We start from the raw sequence: 23,960 nt of genomic DNA on the forward strand, positions 1-23,960 counted from the left end.
TAACAGAGGGGCACGAGCTGTGAGGCTCGCGCCGCGCATGCGCTAACTGGAGCCTCCTACAACAAGAAGCAGCGACCAGGCAAGATGGCGGACCTGGGGAAGAAGTACTGCGTTAACTGCCTCGCAGATGTCACCAACCTGCGGCTTCGCTGCACCGACTGCCCGGAGATCGAGCTGTGTCCGGAGTGCTTCTCAGCGGGCGCTGAAATCGGGAACCACCGCAGATGGCACGGTTACCAGCAGGTCGACGGCGGGCTGTTCTCACTGTGGGGTCCAGAGGCAGAGGGAGGATGGACCAGCAGGGAAGAGCAGTCGCTGCTCGATGCCATCGAACAGTACGGATTTGGAAACTGGGTACATGATTCTGTTAACATTTTACTGACAGAAGTCTGCCTTTAAAGTGCTTCATATGACCAACAGGCAGCAGCTTTAGTGGTTAAAAACTTAACGTGGACTAATTTTTAAAGGTCATAAAACAATGTTGTTGATAAGGGTTAAAGGAACAGGAAGGCTGAATGAAAATATTTCATTCTCAGTTTTATTTTAGCTTTCAAAATGACTTTTAAAGAAGATTATGCAGTAAAAAAAATGTGTGTCTAAGTTACAGCCGATTATATTGCCATTGCAAAGAATTGCCCAGCCCTAACAAATACAACTTACCCAGTTGCAACATGTTTATTAACATTTCGGTCCGACACAATCTGTGTTCTTCACTAGCTTGCCAACTTTAATTCCTGTGTGATATAAACAGTCGTAACATCGACGTATGACAACATTACTTTTCAGTTCAATTCAGTTTATGGCGCCAACTCACAACACATGTCATCTCCAGGCGCTTTACAGTTCACCAGATCATCCAGTCAAATTGATTCAGAGTTTTCTATCTAAGGAAAACCAGTTGATTGCATTGACTCAAAGGCAATCACTCACACTAAGCATGCTTGTAGCGACAGTGGAGAGGAAAAACTCCCTTTTAACTGGGAGAAACCTCCAGCAGAACCAGGCTCAGTGTGAGCGGCCATCTGCTGAGGCCGACTGGGGTTCAAGGGGACAGAAGCAGACGTAGAAAAAGCAGCTCTAAAAGGCGTCCTCGTCCAAGAAACAAACAGCCAGGCAGCCATGTCAGAGGATGAAGAGAGCACATCCAGCCAGTCACAGTCAGAGAAACAGGACTAGACTGAAAAACAGGCCGATTTCCAACATCTAGAAATAAAGGTGGCAGCAGCACAGCTGATATTTCTCTCCAGGATGGAGTCAAAGCCAATCAGGAACAGACCAGATGAAGCTACTATGAGAAAAAGCAGAGAGAGCAGAACGTTAGAGATTGAACTAACAGATTCTGCAGAGTGGGAGAATAGAGATAGATCTCAGAACCTCAGGATTCATGGAACCACTTGGCCGCCACTCCCCCTACTTTACATCTAGAAACTTTCGACTAGGGATGCATAATCGGCCCCCTATCGGTATCGGCCTTAAAACTGAATATCGGACATCGGCCACCCCACCGATATTTAACCCGATATTTGATCAGCTTCTGAGTTTCTAAAGTAAAAAAAAAAAAAAACTACTACTACTTCCTCAAAAACTTATTTTTTACAGACTTAAAAACTTGTAAAGACGAGGTAAAAAATATTGATACATTAAGATATCACAATATCTTCATATGCTGATATAATGCCATTTAAAACCACCATATCAATCTCTTTTACTAATGAAATATTGCTATATGTTATTGTTATGCTACGAAATTTTGCCATATTTTTATATGTTAATATATTGATGCAGTATCGATCTATTCTATTAACAAAATCTCACAAGAATTTGCAAAATATCACGAGAGTTTGTAACAGAACGTTGAAATTTCACGAGATTTTGAAAGTAAAATAAATCGATACCGCGTTTTTAAAAATCAATTTGACATTAGCATATGAAAATATATTTGAGTATATTATTTTTCAAAGTGTCAGAAATGGATAACAAAACTGCTATTTTCAATGACTACTTATTTTTGTCCAGCTTTAACATCGGTATCGATATCGGTTATCGGCTACATGAGTTTTAAAATATCGGATATCGGTCAAAATCCCAATATCGTGCATCCCTACTTGCGACCTTTGTTATCATCCTGGAAGGTGAATTGTTTGACGACTTGTCCTTCAGGATCACCGTGTTTGTTTCCTGTCCCTAACCTAAAACGATAACATTCCCACAGCATAATGAAGCTACCACTTTGTTTTATAGGATGGTTTGTCTGTTCAGTATGGCTGCAGCTATTGATTATTTTAGTAAGTGATTAATCTATCAACTTTTTTTGTGAATCTAAAAGATCATTTTAGTAAATAAACAGTTTGAAATTTAGAAAATAAAATTACTGAGCATTGTAAATTGATTTTTAAATTGCAAAACGTGAACGAATATATATATATATATGTATACGAATACATTTAGTTTTATACGTAAGTTTTCTTTTATTTATAGTGTCTTTTTAAATTGCAATTAGTTATTGATTAATACATCTGGCACAATGAATTGTTAATGTACAAAGATTTCCACATTTTTTTCATTTATTTCACTGTGTTGTCAAAAAATATTAAGCCTCATGTTGGGGAAAGATCCTCTTAAAACAAGAGAGAAAACTTTTTTTTTGAGTGGCTGCTTATCTATTAATTGTTAGTCTATCGATTAAAGTTGGTCAACTTTAAATTCCATAAACTTGCATCCCTAATTGGTATCAATGTAACCCTAGATTGTAATAAAATTATAGCTGAGGTTTAGGATTCAAATCAGCTGTGTGATGCACTTCAAACATCACTGCTTTTGAAGAAACAGTTCCTGAATCTAAGGTTGAGTTTCTTCCAGAAGAATTCACTTTCTTCCAGATAAGTGGAATAAACTTTTTTTCCCCCCATTTCTTTCAGAAGAAACTGGAAGAAAGTCCTGGAAATAACTCGTATTTTGTAGCACTGGGAAAGTTCCGTTGAGAAATCAACTCACTATATCCACCAGGCTACTTAAGGAGAAATCTATATCAGAATACAGACAGGGAGACAAATTAAGAATTGTTATAATTAAATAAGTGTATGTAATACAAATCTAGATGAATGAATAATGGTCACAAAACTAACAGTAACAATCGTGTAACAACCGTGTTGAAACACTGAATTTGCACATAAGATTAAGCAGCAATATAGCAGCAAAATACTAGTGTTGCACAGATACCAGTATCGGACGGGGCCCCGATACTGCCCTAAAATGGTGGTATCGGTATCGGCGAGTACCAACAAATAGGGCACCGATACCATTTTGAGAGCCATAAGTTTATTCAACTATTGTCACCCACTCCTGGTAGGCAATAAAAAGTTCTACTGGATTCACTTTGTATTAGATTTTTTCCTGCTTCACAAAGGTAGGCAGCAGCTTGACAAAGCCATGATGGCAATTATTTTACATTATTATGGTATCGGTATCGGCCGATACTGCACAGCCAGGTATCGGGTATCCAGGCCAAAAAATGGTATCGGCGCAACACTACAAATTACAGTTCAGTTGGATGTGCAGTGAAGCTGCAGGGAGGTTCTGGCTTCGATTCCCGGCCTGGAGTCTTTCTGCATGGAGTTTGCATGTTCTTCCTGAGCATGTGTGGGTTCTCTCCGGGTACTCCGACTTCCTCCCACAGTCCAAAAACATGACTGTTAGGTTAATTGGCTTCTCCAAATTCTCTTTATGTGTGATGAGTGGTTGTTTGTCTCTGTGTTGCCCTGCGATGGACTGGTGACCTATCCAGGGTGTACCCCGCCTCTCCCCCGTAGACAGCTGGAGATGGGCACCAGCAACCCTCGTGACCCCTGCAGGGATAAAGCGTGATGGAAAAATGGAGTACATTTCCGTAGTCCAGCTCATTATCGCTAAGTAGCATTCTGAACCAGAATACATTTTTAAAGCCTTTGCCACAACAAGACGATTCCTCAACTTTGTGTGAATCATACTGAAGTTGGAGAAAAATTTCTTCTGCTATTTATGCTCCTAAACCACCCTGGTTTACAGATATTGAACCCCAGCTCAAGGTTATTACTGGATTTGGGTCTTCTTAAGGCTAAATTTTCACCAAAAGAAACAGAACTTTCTAGTAAATTGGACCTTCCAGGTTTCTTCTGGCCGGAAAAGAACATGGAAAAATCCTGGAAAAAAAAAAACACCCTCCGGAAGAAACTTCCAACCCTGCCTGAATCTGCTTTGTCCCGCCAGGCAGCACAACCTGTTAGTGTTGATTGAGATGAATTGAGCTGTTATGCCACATTAAGGCCAAATGGAAATGTTTTTTAAAAAGCCTGACATTGATACAATCTTTAGGTTTTATTGAACCGTGAGCCGTAAAAATCGATGTACCAAGAAACAAAAGCTTGAAAAATTCGATTTGATTCGATTCCAAAAAAATTTATTTATCCCAAAGGGAAATTAGAAGTTGCTATAACTCATTGGCTGTTATTTAGTGAGTTGTCGTAGGTGTTGATGGCTGTGGGCAGGAAGGATCTTCTGTAGTGGTCTGTCTCGCACCGAATCAGTAGAAGCCTCTTTCGGGAGACGCTCTGTTGTTGTTCAGCAATCTTCTGAAGAGGATGCTCGCTATTGTCCATAATGTTTGTACATCTTGTCTAGGGATGGAACGGTTTATGAAAACCGTCCGAACCGTTCGGTTCGACTGTCTCGGTTCGATTCACGTGTGTTGCGTTCAGTTCATGCGCTGCTCCTTCTTCTCATAGGCGAAGCGTTTACACTCCAGAGCAGAAGGTGGCGGTACTGCGACCAAAGCCAACTACCAGTAGTAAACAAGAAGAAGAAGCAAAGCAGCGTAGCCGGGCGTAGCAGAAAAAAATCAGTTGTTGTGGAGAATTGTGTGGGTATGGCGAGTGGGAAAGAACAGGAGTTGGAAGACGCTCCAGCAGCACTTTATAGGTCTGCTGTATGGGACAACTTTGCATTTAGAGTGACTTACGATGACGGCGGAAAGAAAGTTGTGGATAAAAGTGCAACAGTGTGCAAGCATTGTGCAACACGTTTTGTTTATGCTAACAGCAACATGACCAACATGTCATGCTAACAATCAACATATACCGAACCGAAAACCGTGAAAACTGAACCGTGGATTTTGTGAACCGTTCCACCCCTAATCTTGTCTACTGCATCTCTGTGAGACAACAATTTTAATTTCTGAAATGTCTGACAACAATGATTTAAGTTAACCCATTTTTTTCTTTCCAGTTTCAGTTGCTTTTTCCACAATTCCATTTTATCTCACAATAGTTTGTCTTTTTCTTAAAGGAGGACATGGCCGCACACGTGGGACCGTCCAGAACCCCGCAGGAAGTCATGGAACATTACGTCACCATGTACATCCACGGCAACCTGGGTAAAGCCTGCATCCCAGACAGTATTCCTAACAGAGTAACTGACCACACCTGTCCAAGTGGGGGCCCCCTGTCACCCAGTCTCACCACCCCGCTGCCCCCTTTGGACATAAGCCTGGCTGAGCAGCAGCAGCTCGGCTACATGCCTCTGCGTGACGACTATGAAATCGAGTACGACCAGGACGCCGAGAAGCTCATCAGCGGGCTGTCGGTCAACTACGACGATGAAGATGTGGAGATCGAGCTGAAGCGAGCTCACGTAGACATGTACGTGCGAAAGCTAAGGGAACGGCAGCGGCGCAAGAACATCGCGCGGGACTACAATCTGGTTCCGGGGTTCCTGGGCAGAGACAAAAAAGACAAGGAGAAGGAGAGGCCTTCGGGTTTGCAGGTCGTAGGGGGTTCTGTGCCTGTGGGGGGAGCAGGAGCATGTGGTACCACCGTCGGATCGACCTCGGCGACGGCAGTGGGGTCGGGCCCCATTCCGAGTGCACCCAAGAGAAAGATCACAAAGGAGGAGAAGGAGCAGCGGGTGAGGCTAAGGGCGCTCTGCCAGTTCATGGCTCATCGGGAGTTCGAAGAGTTCTTTGAGAACATGCACAAAGAACGAGTTCTGAGGGCCAAAGTGCGCGAGCTGCAGCGGTACCGGCGCAACGGCATCACACGTCTGGAGGAGTCTGCTGAATACGAAGCAGCTCGTCACAAAAGGGAGAAACGCAAGGAAAACAAGAACGTGGTGGCGTCCAAGCGAGGCAGCTCGGGAGGCACCGGGCTCGGTTCTGGGATGGGACTGGGCGGCGGGGGCGGCGGAGGAGGAGGCGTCATGGGAGGGCTCGGAGCCGGGGGTGGGATTAAAGACGAAGGTAAAGATGGTGAGTTTTCCGCCATCGAGAACCTGACGGGGTTCGAGCTCCTGTCAGATCGGGAGAAGGTTCTCTGTAACTCGCTCAACCTGAGCCCGACTCGCTACCTGACTGTCAAAACCATGATCATCAAAGACCACCTGCAGAAAAGGCAAGGCATCCCGGGCAAGAGCCGACTGCCCAGCTACCTGGACAAAGTCCTCAAGAAGCGAATCCTAACCTTCCTCACGGAGAGCGGCTGGATATCCAGAGACTCCTCGTAGCGATCCGTCTCTGGTCGGGGATTACTCACCAAGGATTGCCGTTAACCGTCTGGACGGAACTGCTGCTTCTCACCGACAGCTTTTTCCAGTTTCCTCTTTTTCACTTTGTGAATATGTACAGTCCAAATAAAAATATGCCCCGGTGGTAAAAGAACTATATTTTCATACAAAGTCTTGGAACAACAGCTGAAAAGAAGCTGGGCTGGTATGTTGGAAAGAAACAACCTTTGAGTTTACTGATGTGCTTCCAGTTGCAATTTATTGCTAAGTGGTGCTGATTTGCAGTAAAGGTGTTCTTTTTATTAATGTAAGAGCTATCCCTAAACAGCATTATAGAAACAACAGAACATTCTGTTTAATGCTGAACAGCAGTCGTTCTGGGTCTAATGTTGGAGCCATGTGTTTAAGGAAGCAGGCAGAAATAATCAGCTTTGTCTTCACCTTTTCGGTTGAACATATATTTAAAATCCAACCAGTTGACCGCAGCTGTTTGGTTTTTAAGCTGTTCTACCATAACATGAATGACCTACTGCTAAATTAGCACTGAAATGATGCGTAGTAAAAGGTTTTAGAGAAATTGCTTGAAGTTTATTGTTTTATCCACTAGGGGGCACTGCCTATGCAATGTTTATCTAAATTGCAGCTTGGTTGAAAAGCAATTAGTTGTAATCAGAAGCGATGGATGTAAAGTTAAATTCGAAGCTGCTGATGTCGGCTTGGTACATTTTCCTGAACGTTACGCCGTTTGGGAAGTAGGACAAGCATTATCGGAGTCCCATCGAGAAACTGTTGTGACCATTAATTAAAAGTTTCCTGTATCCAAACTGATCCCAAGAGATCTCAGAAAATTCCAGAGCCACTATTCGGATTGTTGGAAATACAAAAGTGCCTAAATCCAGAGCAGCATTCATCTCAAGTTTCTTGATTTCTAAAATCTTTAAAAAGCGTAAAGTATATTTTCCTGTTTAGGAACTAATTTAAAAGGAAAAAACAAGGCCCCCATCGCCACACTACTTAACAGAAGGCATCATGAGGTGCTTTTGCTAATTAAATTTTTTTTTAACAGAGCTACTGGTGCCAAACTAATCTGCTGTCATTAGTTCGTAAATAGATCTAGATATCTCAAACATCCCAAAAGGCTGAGGCAGACACAGAAAGGGATCTATTACTAGATCTGCTAAGATTCTAGGTCTTCTACCTGAAACTCAGATTGCCTTTAGAGAAGTTGGAGGTTTCTGTGTGTTTTGGAAAAGTGTTCTTTTAAAGGAGTGTGATAGACTGAAATCACCAGTTTTTTTAATAAAACCTTCTGGTATTCCATGATGCTATTTTTTCTGACAAAGCTTCCTAAGCTTTTGGAAGAGAATCAGGCCCGCTGCTCTGGAGCAGTGATTCCTTGGTCCTTTTGGACCCAGTGTTTGTTTTAGGTGCGACTCTGTTCCGGCCTACGGGATTCTAAAGATGGCTTCTCCTCTGGAGCCATCGAGTCCTGCAGAAAACCTTTCAATCATGTATTCTTTTAGCGAGGTGTGTGGCAGCAAGGAGACGCCTAAAACATGCAGGACTGGGCTGCCGGAGGAGCAGGGACCTCCTAAGACTGCGGCCACATTAAACAGCTTTGGCGCTTTTCTACAGAGCTAAGTTTGGGCCATAAAGTTAAGTTAGAAAAAATTTTTTTAACTGAAAATAAAATTTAAAAAATGAATTCTTTTTATTTATTTTTGGAAAATACATGTTTAAAGCTACTTTGCAGATTCTATTTTTTCTCAGTTTCTGATATATATTTTTGTTTAGGTTAAAATTGCTGGCCTCTGAGCATGGGGGTGGGGCTTAAATAACGTACATGGTTGGAAAAAAGACCGTTTAGGTATCTGGATAAAATATTCCTAACTCTCAGGAACCGTGGGAACTTAAAACACAACCTGCGTCACATGCAGCCAGTATGGCGGTTCTTACTCTCTACCATGAAAGAACTGGAAATGTCAAATACTGACAGGAAATGCTGCTTAAACTTAGCCTTATAATTTTAACAGATCGGTGAAAACATCTTTTAAAACGTACGTAAACAAGATATGATTGACGTTCAAAGAGGAAGACTTTCTTTTAGTTCCCACAGTTCCTGAATGCAGCATTTGGGAAATTTTTGTCCAAGGTGTCAATCATCATTCCACGTCGTGTCATCGAAGCCCCGCCCCCCACAGCACAGTTCGAAACGGAGAGAAAAACTAATGAATCTGAAAATTAGTTTTAAACATTTTTTGTCCATTTTGAGCTTGATATTTTTCAGTTTTAATATTTATTTTTTTTGTTCAAAAACACAAAAGCGTTTTTAAACAAAAAAACGTCTTAATTTAGCTCCATACTTTTCCATATAATTTTCCGTCGTTTTCCTTCTAAACCCACTTGGATTTTTTATTTTTCAGCATATTAGGTATATTTTGCACTGATGGTGTTTAGCTGAGCTTTGGCGGTTCCTCTTTACTCCCGTACGGCTCTAATTACTGTGCCTGGCGGCAGATTAATTTCTGCTCCCTGTCCAGCCTAGTAGGCGATGCCTAAAAAAGCTAAAATGTCAGGTTGAATCAAGTAAAGACAGAAAGTAACCAGATTTTCTTTTTTAAAGATAAACATTGATTTTACAGGCATTCTTTTCTCCAGTGACTTTTTTTTTTACACATTTTTATATCTCTATCTGTGGTAACTTGGTTTTATTTCTCTAAAACTGCCTTTATTTCAATTAATTAAATATTATATTTCTGCAAAATGCAGAGATGGTTTCCCCGCCCACTTTTTACTTTCTTCCAAAGTGGGAGGTTAGTTTTCCTGAGTTTTCTGTGTCTAAAGGTCAGAAGCTGACCAGCATTATCGGGTAGTTCTTTGCATATTAACTGATTTGGATGTTATTATTTTCCCCCTCTAAGCCAGACAGAACTAGTCCTGCATCTCAAAATGTAAATGAAACATTTTTATCCGGCAACCGTAAAGCTGAAGCTCTGCATGCTAAATGTTGCCATGTCCATGCCATGTTGTACCATATCTAATCTGCATCTAATTCTGTGGATAATTAGTCATTTTTCGTTATTTTGGAGCATGTTCCCTTGATGTAATGAGACCGTAAAAGCATTGGTTGTACTTTGAATGTATCTCTGTTGCAAGAAGATGTGAAGTGTTTGAAAAAGTGTTTTTTTCCCCCCTTCAGAACAGCTTTCAAATGAGAGTTTTAATAGTTTAAAAAGACCTGGAGACTATCTTTTACTAAATTTTAAATTGCTCTGATACACGCAGAGGTCAATGAAATCGCCTTTTCCCTTCTGGACTCGGATACATGTCCAGAAACAGACTGGTTGGAGGTTGGAAATAAAAAATTATAAATACATTTTAAGTTTGGAACCGTCTACATCTGCAGTTGTTTTCAGCTGATGACGGAAAGCTTAAAGTCTGAGTTATTTATTGGATTTTTTGAAGTTCTCACCCAGTGTGTCTCTTAAGAAAAAGTCAAAACTACATGAAAATAGTGTTGAAAGGAGAATTTATGGTTACTTATGTGAACCAAATGTAAATAACTGTAAGATAAGAAAAAAGTTAAGTGTACAGTATTTTGTGTTGTGTACATTTTTATAGGTTTTGTATTGAAAATAAAGATTTTTTGACAAACGAGGATACTTGTTTTTTCTAGTCTTATTTCTGTTGTATAAATTAAGATGGTAATACTGTAGAAATGGCAAATCCAGCAGAGATTTTGACTCATTTTAGACTCTGAATGAAATACTGGCCAGGCCAGCTGGATGCGTACCTCCTGTTCTCATGGCTGTGGAAGAAAAGCTGAATCATATGGGTAAAAAAATAAAATAAATAAATAATATATATATATATATACATACATACACACACTACTGTTCAAAAGTTTGGGGTCACATTGAAATGTCCTTAATTTTGAAACTATACATTGCTAATGTGGTAAATGACTATTCTAGCTGCAAATGTCTGGTTTTTGGTGTAATATCTACATAGGTGTATGCTCATTGGCTCAGAAGGCTAGAAAAACCTTGTGCAAACATGTTCACACGTCTGAAAACAGTTTAGCTCGTCACAGAAGCTACAAAACTGACCTTCCTTTGAGCAGATTGAGTTTCTGGAGCATCACATTTGTGGGGTCAATTAAATGCTCAAAATGGCCAGAAAAAGAGAACTTTCATCTGAAACTCAATAGTCTAATCTTGTTCTTAGAAAAGAAGGCTACTCCATGCGAGAAATTGCTAAGAAATGGAAGAGGACAGCACATACAGGCTCTAACCAGAGTAGAAAAAGAAGTGCGAGGCCGCGTTGCACAACTGAGCAAGAAGATACAGTACATTAGAGTCTCTAGTTTGAGAAATAGACGCCTCACAGGTCCCCAACTGGCATCTTCATTAAATAGTACCCGCAGTAGCCTGTTTGCGCTGTCCTCTGAAGGGAGTAGTACACACCGTTGTAGGATATCTTCAATTTCTTAGCAATTTCCCGCATGGAATAGCCTTTATTTCTAAGAACAAGAATAGACTGTCCAGTTTCAGATGAAAGTTCTCTTCTTCTGGCCATTTAAGCGTTTAATTGACCCCACAAATGGAAGCTCAAAGGAAGGTCAGTTTTGTAGCTTCTGTAACGAGCTAAACTGTTTTGCACAAGGGTTTTCTAATCAATTAGTCTTCTGAGCCAATGAGCAAACGCATTGTACCATTAGAACACTGGAGTGATAGTTGCTGGAAATGGGCCTCTGCACCTATGTAGATATTGCACCAAAAACCAGACATTTGCAGCTAGAATAGTCATTTACCACATTAGCAATGTATAGAGTGTATTTCTTTAAATTTAAGACTAGTTTAAAGTTATCTTCATTGAAAAGTACAGTGCTTTTCCTTCAAAAATAAGGACATTTCAATGTGACCGCAAACTTTTGAATGGTAGTATATATATATATATATATATATATATATATATATATATATATATATATATATATATATATATATATATATATATATACCTAACATTAAAATGCATTTTTCGTTAGATTCTAGAATAATTTTCATATGATTATTTTTTTCAAATAATAAAATGAATAGAATAGAAAATCCCTTTAATTCTGGAATAAAAAATAAAATGAGCAAACCATTTTGAATTTAAAAACACTGAAGTTATTAGGAGTTGATTCAGATTTTTCACTAAATTTGACATTATACTCTTAACATGAATGGTTTCCCTGAGAGGGCAAACATGAGGGCAATAGGACGACTAAGAGCATAGCTTTAATGTTAAAGGCAAGGCGGGAGCTGCCAGTGGCTGCTGCCTGATTTCTAGATTCTTCAGCAATCAGGAATCAAAAACCCCAGAATAAAGACTTCAAAGCCCTCAGTGTCTCTGGATTTTGCAGCATAGGTTAACCCTTTATAGGGCACTTGGTGAAATACTTTGAATCCAGGACAAGACCTTATTACCTTTGTAACGCTAAAAAAATATGGCTATTTTGATGGCAAAAATGAATGTTAATGTAATAACAAGAAACGCCAACTTGCCAGAATATATTAAGAAAAATAACCAAAGTGCTTCTATGAGAAATTCATGAAAAACCCTCTGAGAGTGAAAGAAATAGGCATTAATGCTGATACTGGCACTTAGAGTTTTTAGTTTAGAAACCTAAATATAATAGTTAACTATAGGCTTATTACATTTTTAACTTTACTTTCTAAATTTTCAATTAGCTTTTTACCTTTTTACTTTTTTTTCAACTTAATTTCCAGTAGGTAATATATCATTGAAGGGCTCATCTAATTGGTCAAATGCCAAAATAAGATCTACAGCCATGTAGCAGCATCTTTGCTGAATGGATATAGATCTTGTGTTTCTAGACGTCACTGAGGGACGAGGGGGACTCCATTTGTAAGGGATATGCAAGTAATGAAAAATGGTAAATGCGCTATTAAGGGTTAAACACTTCAGCTTCTGTTCCAACTGTAGCTGCATTTGAACTGTTAACAGAACTGCGAAGCTGGTAATTATTATAAAATCTGCGTTACATTGAATTGATACTAACTGGTTAGAAGTGAGACTGAATTCTATTCAAAGTTTAAGCACAGCTGTGTGCTTCAGGTTTGCCCAAAATGTAACTTTCCAGCAATAATGGGATGTTGAAAAAGTATGAATATAGGAAAAACCTCACTTGACAAGTTTAATGGAAGAACCTACAATGATTTTGGCTATCTATATTTTACTACAACTTTTGTACTTGTACTCCTTACTCTTTTGCAATTGTCTCTAATTTCTACTCATATATTTTAAAAATAGACTTTTAAGTTTTTTTTTCTATTTAAGCTCATTTTCGTTTGTATATATATAAAAAAAAAAAAAATCCATCAAAATAATGAAGTTTCATCCACACAATGAATTTCTTTGTGGTTGGACTCCGTGATGCACAGAAATAAATATTTGTTCAACATGATGCAAAGTTGAGCCTGTTGCTATTAGTTATAAAACTAAACTAATTGTAGAGAAATGTTCCTTTAATACAGTTGAGCAGTAATCAGTATAATAATATATAAAATTCAGTATAATGTTTAAAGCATATTTCCTTTATTTCTTCATATTTCCTTTATTTCCCTTATTTCTTCCTGCATTGCCTTTATACTTTAGTTTTAAAACTGCTACTTTTACACTTTTACTTGAGTAAAAAGCTTAAGTTGATACTCTTAACTTTTTAAAAAGTGTTTTTAAACAGTAGGATTTATGCTTCTACTTGAGTAAATAAACATGAACACTTTTAGCAGCTTTTATGTGGATCAGAGTCTACATCATCATGGAAAATTCAAAAATTCATTCATATCATTCATTCAGTTCATTGGGGACTACCAAAAACTGAAGCGCTTCTTTTTAAACCATCTCCATCTGGAGTTCCATGAAGTATTCAGGATGCTGTGTCACATTATTGAGAATCCTACTAAAATCCAAATGAACATATTATGTTCACACCTGGCTATTCTGAGGAACACTGTGCTCTTATTAAAACTTTACAAAGTCCAGGGATGTAGAGCATGTTAGCAAATAACTGGTGGTTCCTTATTCTAAGGTTTATTAAGGCTTTTCTTTGTAGTGCAGATTCTAATATCGAGCTATTTATCCAGAATCAGAAGTTTATTTTTTAGGTTTATCCTCGGTGTGCAAACAAACGAGTTTGAAAGTGTATTTCTATTTGGGTTTAGCCTGATAATGCCTCCTTAATCTTGAATCAAAGCTAAGGAGGCATCCTTTTTGATAAAGCTTATACAGTGTCTCCGGTTATCCAGAGCTATGTCTATAGATATTCTGCTTTAGGCTTAGGCTGCTGGAGGACATAGGGACCCCTTTTTCATCATTCTGCTTCATTCTATCTCTATTCTTCCTTCTCTGCAGGATTAGTTAGTTCAATCTCTAACATTCTGATCTCTCTTTTTCTCATAGTAGCTTCATCTGGTCTGTTTCTGTTTGGCTGTGACTCCATCCTGGAGAGAAATATCAGCTGTGCTGCTAGCCTGGTGAGACCATCCTGATCTTGCGAGCTTTCAAGGTTTCACTCGCAGATCAGTCTGGAGACTCTCCGTTAAAGTAAATTTGGAGCCGTTCACCAAACGAACGTCCAATCAGCGTTGGCTTTGAGGCGGTTTGAGGTGTGACGCAACGAGAAGCGCGACAGTTCAGTCTAAAGAACATGGCGGCTTCAGCCGATGAAACTAGCGTTAGCGTGGCTATCGAGCAAGTTTTATCGGAATTACAGAGCATTTCTTCACTGAAAGAAGAGCAAAACACTGCTCTGGAGGCTTTTCTCAGAGGAAAAGATGTTTTTGCTCTTCTCCCGACTGGTTTCGGCAAGAGTAGCCTGGCTTGTGGTTGTGTTTTCGTCGTCGCTCTGTTAGTACGTCATATGCTTCGTTGATCTGATTGGTATATTTGGCCCGTCTATCACCAACATAGGCCAATCAGCTAACCATTATTTTCGCCCCTTCCCAAAATTACTTCAACGGAAGGATTTGCTCCGCATATCCATCTGGCAGTCAGGTTACTGTGCTGCTGCCATCAGCACGTTTGTTTATTGATGTTGGAGCTTAGCCTGTTTTTCAGTGTAGTCCTGTTTCTCTGACTGTGACTAACTGGATGTGCTCTCTTTCATCCTCTGATATGGGAGCTGGCACAGAGCTCGTCTGCCTGGCTGTTTGTTTCCAGGACGGGGCCGCCTGTGGAGCTGGTTGACTGTTGCTTATTGTATCTCTGCTTCTTTTTCTTTGTCTGCTTGAACCCTAGTCGGCCTCAGCAGATGGCCGCTAACACAGTGTTTCTGCTGCAGGTTTCTTCCTGTTAAAAGGGAATTTTTCCTCTCCACTGTCGCCACATGCATGCTTGGTGTAAGGGACTGCTATAAAGTCAATGAGTCGATGCAATCAGCTGGTTTTTATGTTGTGAAATGAATTAATGTCTTATAGAAAAATATTGTATTTTAGTATTGCTTTGACCCATGCTGCGTGTTATAGTGAGACTTTGATTTTTATCTTCACCATCATAGTCTTGTTGTTTTTATATATATTTCAATTAAAACTGAAACTCTCAAAGCATTACATCTATGTCAGAACCAAAGCCTCCTCATTAAAACTGTCGGCACCTTTTGACATGGTGTTAACTTGCCCAGAAAGATGTGGTAAGGGTGACCGTTGCTCCGTTTCTTTATCAATCTGAGTGTCTAAGACTAGAAAAAACAAACAAACATGAATTTACTTTAGTCTCAGACTAGAAACCCCAGGACTACATTGTGTTTGTCTCATTTGCTCTAGACTACAGCGTACTTATACGAGATAACTTTCACTTTTGATACTGTCCACATGAGCACCATGGCTCAGGATTTGGTCTGAAACATAAAAAACATTCACAAAATGTCCATATCTTATTTTATTCCAGTACAGACATATGATCAGTTCATTCCTCCGCATTGGTTTACAACAGTATCACCATGGCAACACTGTGAGGCTTCTGTTTCTGGGTGATGTAAAACAAAGTGACTAAAACTGAACTGGAAGCCGATGTCGGTTTAAAGTAGCATCTTGGACTTTAATTTTGGATGTGGTACAACTGGAAACATGAAAACACGACTTTGAAAACAGAAGTTTGGAATGGAATCAGCAGCAGTACCACTTATTGAATGCATTAACCTCATGATCTTACATCCAGCATGCCTTTATTTAAAACCATACAAGCTTCTTGTTACTTTCCTCTATATGTTGACAAAACCTGAAAATAACCAGGTTTTTTCCGGCAGACCAGGAGAAAATGGCTGCTGGTCCGATCTGAGAGTGAGGACAGTTTGTGTGATAAAGACATCAGGGTTTCGGGCGGTCTGCGGAGTTCGTCGTCGTCCGTCGCCCGGGCAAAATGGCTAATCCCACTTTGTAATACTCTTAGAATCAATCAGTCCTAGGGGGCTTTGGCCACACCCACCAACGCGGGCCTGAGGGTGCGACCGTGTAGTTTGTAGCCCACTTTAGTTACCACAGCGACGGTTCCGGGCTCTTTGCCTTCCACGGGCGTGTGGAAGAGGGCCTCGTGCTCGTAGGGGTCAAACTTCTGGCCTTCAGGGTTGAGCTTGACCAAGCCGTACTTGGTGAACACCTTCTGGATCTGGACCTCGGTCATCACCAGGCCGTCGTACAGGTTCTTCAGGTGAGGGTTCTGACTCGTCACCTCCTCCTTCGGGACGCTCTCTGTGGCCTTCTCCAGGATGTCTGCCACCTCCAGGAGGTCCTTACAGAAACTTTGGATACCTGGAGAAGACGGAGGAAAGGATTGCTGAAGACATTACCTGCATAAAGTTAGGCTAAAACTTCTGTTAAGTAACCTGACCACAGCACAGAGGAACCAAAGCTTTTTAAACCTTTTTATTTTAACATGATGGAAGGATTTTCAATAGCTCTTCTATGACATCTAGTGGTATAAATGTGGAACTGCAGAGTGTCATTCCAGCTTAATTTAAAAATGAAAAGAGGTTGTTTACCATACAACTTTGCGTCCTCCACCATCCTTTGACTTCTGTTCCTCAAGTTCTCCGTATCTGCGAGAGCTCTCTTATACTTCTCCTGCAAACGACACAGAGTAAAGAAGTTAAAGAAAAAGAAATTCAGTTAACAGATCAACCCTGGGAAGCATGGATTTTTTAGACTTAGACAAACTTTGTCATTTTGTAAACACAGAGTGTGTTCAGAACTATTTTTTTTTTCAGGACAGCTCTTAAGACATTTCCATTTCTTAAGTGCAGCAGTGATAAAATGTAAACATAAGACTGAGGTAGGATTTACAGTTTTTCCAACATTCAGCGCTTTTTCAAAAAATTATTTTTTGGTGGAGAGAAAGAATATATGCTCTGAAAATAGGGCTGGGTTAAAAAAAATTGATACAATTCTACTTTTTATTCCTGAAGATTGAATTCTTTAAAATGCATATTTTTAGGGCTGCATCAACGAATCGATAAAATCGATAAAAATCGACTTTTAAAAGCGTTGGCAACGAATTTCATCATCGATTAGTTGTGTCGCGCGATTATTGCGTCATCTGCCGCGCCGTCATCACTGCCTCTTGACTGAAAGAGGAAGGAAAAAAAATATGGCGGAGCGAGTCAGGGCCGCAGGTGCAGTGTTGCCAACTCAGCGACTTTTCAGACCCCTCCAGCGACTATTTTTCAAAAAGGCGACTAGCGACAAATCTGGCGACTTTTTTCGGTGTCACTGGCGGCTTTTGGAGACTCTTAGTGAAAGCATGTATCATTCCTACTCTGCCGTGGGGCACCTCCCCCACCCCAACCGCGTTTTCCCGCAGGAGTCCCTCTCAGCGCTGCAGTCAGAGCCTCAGCGTCCAGACTGCAAATGAAGCGCGCATGCACCGGGATTGACGGCGCAAATTGATCCCAATTACAATAGCCTGCGCTTTGTAAAGCGAAAAAAGTGATAACATGCAACTTTTTTCAAAAGAAATGAACATGGCACGGAACCACCATGTTTGTTTGGTTTTAAAGTGGGGAAACGTAACGTTAGTTTCTCAGGTAGCTCATCTGATGCTTTCCTTACCGTGTTAGTAGGTTACAGACAGTGATAAGGTTGGCTACTTATTTTACTTTTAATTTCATTTGAATTTGCTTAAGCAGCGTTTATATTTACTTTATAAATAAATTAACTTGCAAATTATGAGGGCAAGGCTTTTAAAGTTTAAATCTTCTGGCAAAAATAAAGTAAAGAAGATCCTGCAATTTATGGAAGTAAAGCAGAATAAAATCCAGCAAGATCAGTAATATGTCAATTAATTATCTGCCACATTCCCATGTAAATATCTGTCTTTGGAGGATGTGTTTTTTAGCACCCCTAGTTCTCTCATTTTCATTCCAAATACAATTTATAATTAGAATCACAGGGCTATTTTTATCTCTATGGTTCAGTATTTTCTCAAGTAGCAACTTTAACTGCTGTACTTTCCTGTCTTAAAAGGCAGAACTCTTCTAGTCTAAAAAAACCTCACTTGTTGAAATGGGGGCCCATTGTTTGAACCCCTTAGGGGCTTTTAAAAACAAAAATGTCTTTTTTTGCGCTTTATGAAACAAAGTAGCCTATATTTTGTGGATGTACAGCTACATTTCTCATGTAAGTTTGCGTAGTTTTAACACAAACCATATTGCACCAGTACAGTTAATGAGCAACCTGTACTTGTGTGCTTGTTTGTTCTGTCTAAAATGTTTATTTTGGAATAAAGAGGTTAATATAAAAAATATTTTTTGTCCGATTCATCGATTAATCGAAAAAATAATCGTCCGATTCATCGATTTTTAAAATAATCGTTAGTTGCAGCCCTACATATTTTACTGTCCTTACACCATTAACTATAATTGCTGTAATGATTTGCTGATTAGTGCTAATATAATACTTATGGTTGGATGATATAGGCCAATGTAGAACGTTTTTAAGCAATGTATGGATTACATTTCGTTTCATTATTATTGCAAAGAACAAATTTTGTTAATGGAAACTTTGAAAATAAATACATTTTAAAAAAAATCCGGAAATAACTTCACAATCGTAAAAAAGCTTTTCAGAGTAACTGATACTTTCTCATATTTTAATTTTTTCCAAAATTATTTTTTTTTACTCAGATTTTTATTTTTTTATTTAATCTTTTCAAATTGTGTTTTACACGTCCATCTCTTTCACTTCAAGCCCAGTGCAAATGCTCGAAATGAAAACTTAATTTAAAAAAAATTTAATTTTAAGACTACAAATAAATAAATCGTGTTATTTGTTATGTCATGTTATAGCGATTATGATGCAGCTCAGGATTATGGGAGCTTGACTGTAGCTGAAAAGCAATGTTAGCGTTATAGTCAGTTTTTCATGGTGTCCACAGAGTAAAAAAATAGTAAAATCTATGATAATGGTAAAAATTGCTCATAAAATATCAGTATCAGCCCAGATTTTATTCTCTGTTTTGATTTTTTTTCTCCCATTGTGCTTTCATCTTTTGGACGGTGACCTTGAGTGTCCAAAAAGGCGCCTTTGAAATAAAAAGTATTTTTATTTTCAGCATTAATGAATACTTAATAGTAGAAATGGAATAAGAATGCTGTATAACTACACGGTCGTGTTCAAGGTAACGGCTTAAAAAAAAAATATTTATATATATATATATATATATATATATATATATATATATGCCAGCAAATCGATAAAGGCAGATCAAAAACAGTAAATTCTTCATCTTCAGAATCAGATTTGAAAATATTCTCAAAATCAAATGGACATCCAACCCAATCTAAACTGTTTAAAATGAATCTGAAAAGTGTGGAGTTAAATAGAATTGAATTCTCATGGATCAATTAAAGCTAATTTTTTCTGTGTGTATTTTTGCAGCTTTGTTTATCTAAAGACTCCTTTAAGTCTATTTATCTATTCCAGTGAACATCAGCTTTCATGTTTTTCAGATATTTTTAGGTGAATTAAGATTGGGACTTTTGACCAGGCTGTTCGAACAGATCAATATAAATTGATTTAAAGCATTATGCTGTAGCTCTGGCTGCTGAAAGGTGAACCTCTGCTTCAATCTACTCTGTTTCAGCCAATCCCAACATGTTCACTTCCAGGATAGTGCTGTATTTGCTCCATTATTTATTTGAACTTCACAACTTTATTTTTAAATCATGAAAAAGTAAAAAGGCTGTAATGAACTCCTATGGCTAATAGTGTTTAACTTGTCACTTGCCTGGAACACGGTCAAATCCAAACCCAGATCCAAGTTCTGATCTTTGTGGTGTAGTAAGCTGAAGACTCCAAGTTTGGACAACTAGAAACTATTGTTATTAAATTATTATTATTACATCCGGGTCGTCTTTGATTTTATTCTTTTTAAAAGACCTAAATGATGTTTTCCCTCCCTAAAAATAGTAAGTGTACTAAATATAATGAGTTAAAGTTTAATAATGTATTTCCAATAAAATGCCTTAAAATCCTTTCTGTTTTATTACTCATCTCTGCCCGATCTGCACCGGAAATGGGATCCTACGCTACTTTCTGATGGCTAACGTTTTAGGCTTTGCATTTAAACATAAATCTAGTCTTTTTGAGTTTTATGTTTTCTTGTCATTTTAACCTTATGTTATATAGTGCGTAATCTAAAGAAAGATACAACTAAAATGCAGATAAACATGGTTTAATCAGATTTTGCCGGACTGCTCTAAGCATGACGTCAGAGGAGCAGTTTAACAAAGAAAAAGTAAAAATCAAAAAAATTATCTCACTAAAGTCATAAAAAATTTTTTTTTTAAGATGTGTATTAGAATTCTTTAGAGAGTGAAAGATAGAAATAAATAGTTTTAGTAGCACAATTACATTATTTATGGACACATGGATGTATATCTGTTCACTATGGAAGCGAATCGTTTCCATATTTCAAATGAAAAAGCGTTTCCAGAAATGCTTTTTCATTTTAAGAATGTGGCTGCATTGTTTGACTCATAAATTAAATTAGTAATCAATAATCCTGTCTGCATTTTCTTCTTCAATTGCTCATTCTTTTACTTGATTAAAATGAAAAATAAAAAGACATTTGAGATTTATTTTTCAAAATTTACCCCAGGAAATACATACCCAAACTCTATTTGAAATGCAAAAATAAAAAATAAAAAGAGCATTTCTGGAAATGCTTTTCATTTTCAAATGTTACATTTCAAATTGAATTTTGGTATTTTCTTGGGAACATTTTGAAAAATAAATCTCAAATGTCTTTTTCCTTTGAATTTTAAGTAAGAGGATGAGCAGTGTTGAAGAAGGAAATTAAAATGCAAACAGGATGACTGATTACTAATTTTATTTATGAATCAAATAATGCAGCCACTGTCTTAAAATGAAAAAGCATGTCTGGAAATGCTTTTTAATTTTCAAATTGAATTTTGGTATGTGTTTGCTTGGGAACATTTTGAAAAATAAATTTTAAATGTCTTCTTTTTCATTTTAATTAAGTAAGAGGATGAGCTGTGTTGAAGAAGAAAATGAAAATGCAAACAGGATGACTGATTACTAATTTTATTTATGAATCAAATAATGCAGCCACTGTCTTAAAATGAAATAAACATTTCTGGAAATGCTTTTAAATTTGAAATATGGTAACGATTTACTTCCATAGTTCGCAGGACGGATGGTGCTTCGGATCGGCTGGTGACAAAGCCAAAGCATCATGGCTCTTCATCAGGGTCACAAGCTAAAAATGTCATTGTTTTCAACTCCTGGATTCTTCCACGCACCTACAGGAGGCTGTTAATTTGACCAGGACCTGTTGGATCTCTGACCTTAGAGAGTTACATAGACCTGTTGGTCATGCCACACTATTAGCTTCCAGAATATGCATCAAGGGATGTTGATTAGTTTACTTTTGAAAGAAAGATATCAGGGTAGGTAGACGGCTACATGACTTACTGTCATCTCTTTGAGCTGCTCCTCCAGCTTGCCTTTCTCCTCAGCCAGGACCTTCTCTGCTGCATTCTGCTCAGGCTTCTCAGCCTCCTCCTCAGAGCCGGAGCCATTTTTCTGCTGGGTAGCTGTGCAAAGCAGCCGCAGAGGAGCTCTTCATGGGGGAGACAGACAACAGCATCACTTGCCTTTTGATTCAATCACAGCAGCTTATTACAGAGCTAAACAGCATTATGCAAGTAAGCCAACAGCTTTAAGTAGCAGACAGGGCAGCATCCTTAGATGTCAACTTATGTCATCATCTTTCTCCAGCCAATCAGGCTGCGCCATAATAGGACGCCTTATTTCATTCAGAAAATCCTGCTGCTCGGATTTTTACGAAACAACCAAAGAAAAAACAGAATGTTAAGCTAAAAAATTAAAAAGAACTTTACTATGGAGCGAGTTTAAATAGCTTAACCTCAGTAAGTTATGTCATCCTTTTAGTTTTAAGCAGAGGCATGTCAGCCATGTCACGGAGCACAGACTTTAAAACCCACCACCATAATAAAAACAAGTTGTTTCTGTATTTCTGTTTCTCTTTTCTTAATTCCTGTAAAGGTCAGTGAAGTCTGAAGCAGGTAAGGGAAGCTAACGGTGCTAACCGGCTACCACCAGCAGCTACCAACGGCTAATAAAGCGGAACAAACGGTTCTTTACAGCACAGGTGAATATAAAACGCTGCTCACCTCTTCAGCGCAGGAGAAGCTAACAAAGAGTAGCTCTGTCTCACTGAGCGGACACACCAGCTCGCCATTTTCCAACTGTACAGAGACACACGCTGACGAATTGCATAAGGTTCCTTCACACGCTCTTCTGCGAGAACCAATCAGATTCAAGAAGGAAGAGGACCTCTCCCGACTGACCAATGGGATACGTGAACGCTTTGATGACGTCCTAATTAAGTGCGGTTGAGTTTGAGTCAAAGGTGAAGGCTTCACATGTGACCAAGGACAATTTATTTAATGTCTTATTAAACAATCAAAAACAATCAAAAAGCTATAATGGATTTAAATGTATTTTATTAACATTTTCAACAGTATTGATTCGATTTTACAGCATATTATTGATGTTTAGTGCAAGTTATGAAAACAGATAAAGCAAAGAAGAGCAAGTTTTGAAATATGAACACATTTATTTCACAGGTTATTATTTTCCAATATTTATTAAATTAAGCGTTTTTTCCAGTTAAAACAAAGTATTCATAAAGTAATCATTGTATTCAACATGTTACAGCATATTTTAAATTTAATAACATCAAGGAAGGAATAGTTTGTTATAATGAAAGGTTTCTTGTCTCACAGATAATATTTTAGCCTTTATTTAACCTAGTTCAATGTTCGGCATAACTATGTTTTGATATTTACAATTTAACTAAATGAGGAAATTGGAAGGAAGTAAATTTCTTGTGATTATGAAACCCTGAACCCACAAAGAACTTCCCAGTAAACATTGTGTTATTTACTCATCATTTTCACTTTCTTTCCTCTATTTAAAGACTAGATTCACTCTTACTCTGTACTCCTTTTATCCAAATGGGGATATATTCTCACCAGGTCAAGTTTTGCTAAGAGGCTTCTTCAGTGCGTCCCCTGAAGGGATGAGGGACTACAGATATTCATTTTTCTCCAAAAATCCACAAATTAGGTTAGAAATATTCTGTGTACGTTGTTGCTCCTCTCTCTGCCTCTCTGTCCTCCAACTTTTCAGCTTCTTTCCTCCCTCTCCATATCATTTCCCAGGGAGTCCACTTGTTTAGTCATGCTGTTTCTTTTGTCAGTGTGATGGATAATGCTGGAGCAGCGAGCAGAGCTGCTGGATTTAAACATCATGATCTGTTCTAGTTGCAAGTAGGGTTACTAACCAAGTACTTGTGAGGTACCTCCGCCCAAATGCATGCTAGTTGAGCTTATAATCGAGACAAATGTAAAACCTTCTATATCTCACTTAATCTTTTTGAGCCAGTCCCTACACACACACACGCCCCCCAACACACACACACACACACACACACACACACACACACACACATACCTGATAACAGAGGGCAGAAGACTACACAAAAAATAATCTTGACTTATCGCATAGTAATAAATTATTAATATCAGAAATGTATTTCTGTTTTATCTTTTTACATATTTTGTTAAAAGGCCAAATAAGGACTTCAAACATAAAAAAAAGTAATTTTCTGTTTTGTTTTATTCTTGGATCGAGCTTTAAAGGGTTAAATGACAGGTCCTGATCAAAAATCCTGTTTTACCTACAATGTGAGGGAAGTATTTTGAGAAATGTCCTACATGCGAAGACTTAAAGACTTACAGGTACATATGGGGACATTCAACTGGTCCCTTCATGGTAAAGTTCTGTTCTTTGAGTTGGGGTTAGGATTAGGACTAAGGT

General features: G+C 38.5%; 2 protein-coding genes across 2 annotated transcripts; one reads left to right on the plus strand and one right to left on the minus strand.

Annotated features, from left to right (window-relative positions):
- Positions 1 to 28: 28 nt before the first annotated feature.
- On the plus strand, positions 29 to 10,189 carry tada2b (transcriptional adaptor 2B). Its single transcript, XM_038268461.1, has 2 exons — positions 29 to 354; positions 5,320 to 10,189. The coding sequence occupies exons 1-2, from the start codon at positions 85 to 87 to the stop codon at positions 6,529 to 6,531; spliced, it is 1,482 nt and encodes a 493-aa protein (XP_038124389.1). The 5' UTR covers positions 29 to 84; the 3' UTR covers positions 6,532 to 10,189.
- Positions 10,190 to 15,464: 5,275 nt separating this feature from the next.
- On the minus strand, positions 15,465 to 22,404 carry grpel1 (GrpE-like 1, mitochondrial). Its single transcript, XM_038268380.1, has 4 exons — positions 22,250 to 22,404; positions 21,528 to 21,675; positions 16,577 to 16,658; positions 15,465 to 16,346 (listed from the first exon to the last, which is right to left on the minus strand). Exons 1-4 carry the CDS (start codon positions 22,315 to 22,317, stop codon positions 16,000 to 16,002), a joined length of 645 nt encoding a protein of 214 aa, XP_038124308.1. The 5' UTR covers positions 22,318 to 22,404; the 3' UTR covers positions 15,465 to 15,999.
- Between the last annotated feature and the right edge of the window lie 1,556 nt (positions 22,405 to 23,960).

Source organism: Cyprinodon tularosa, unplaced genomic scaffold (assembly GCF_016077235.1).
Source record: "Cyprinodon tularosa strain WSP-4 unplaced genomic scaffold, ASM1607723v1 ctg70, whole genome shotgun sequence".
Classification (NCBI taxonomy): domain Eukaryota; kingdom Metazoa; phylum Chordata; class Actinopteri; order Cyprinodontiformes; family Cyprinodontidae; genus Cyprinodon; species Cyprinodon tularosa.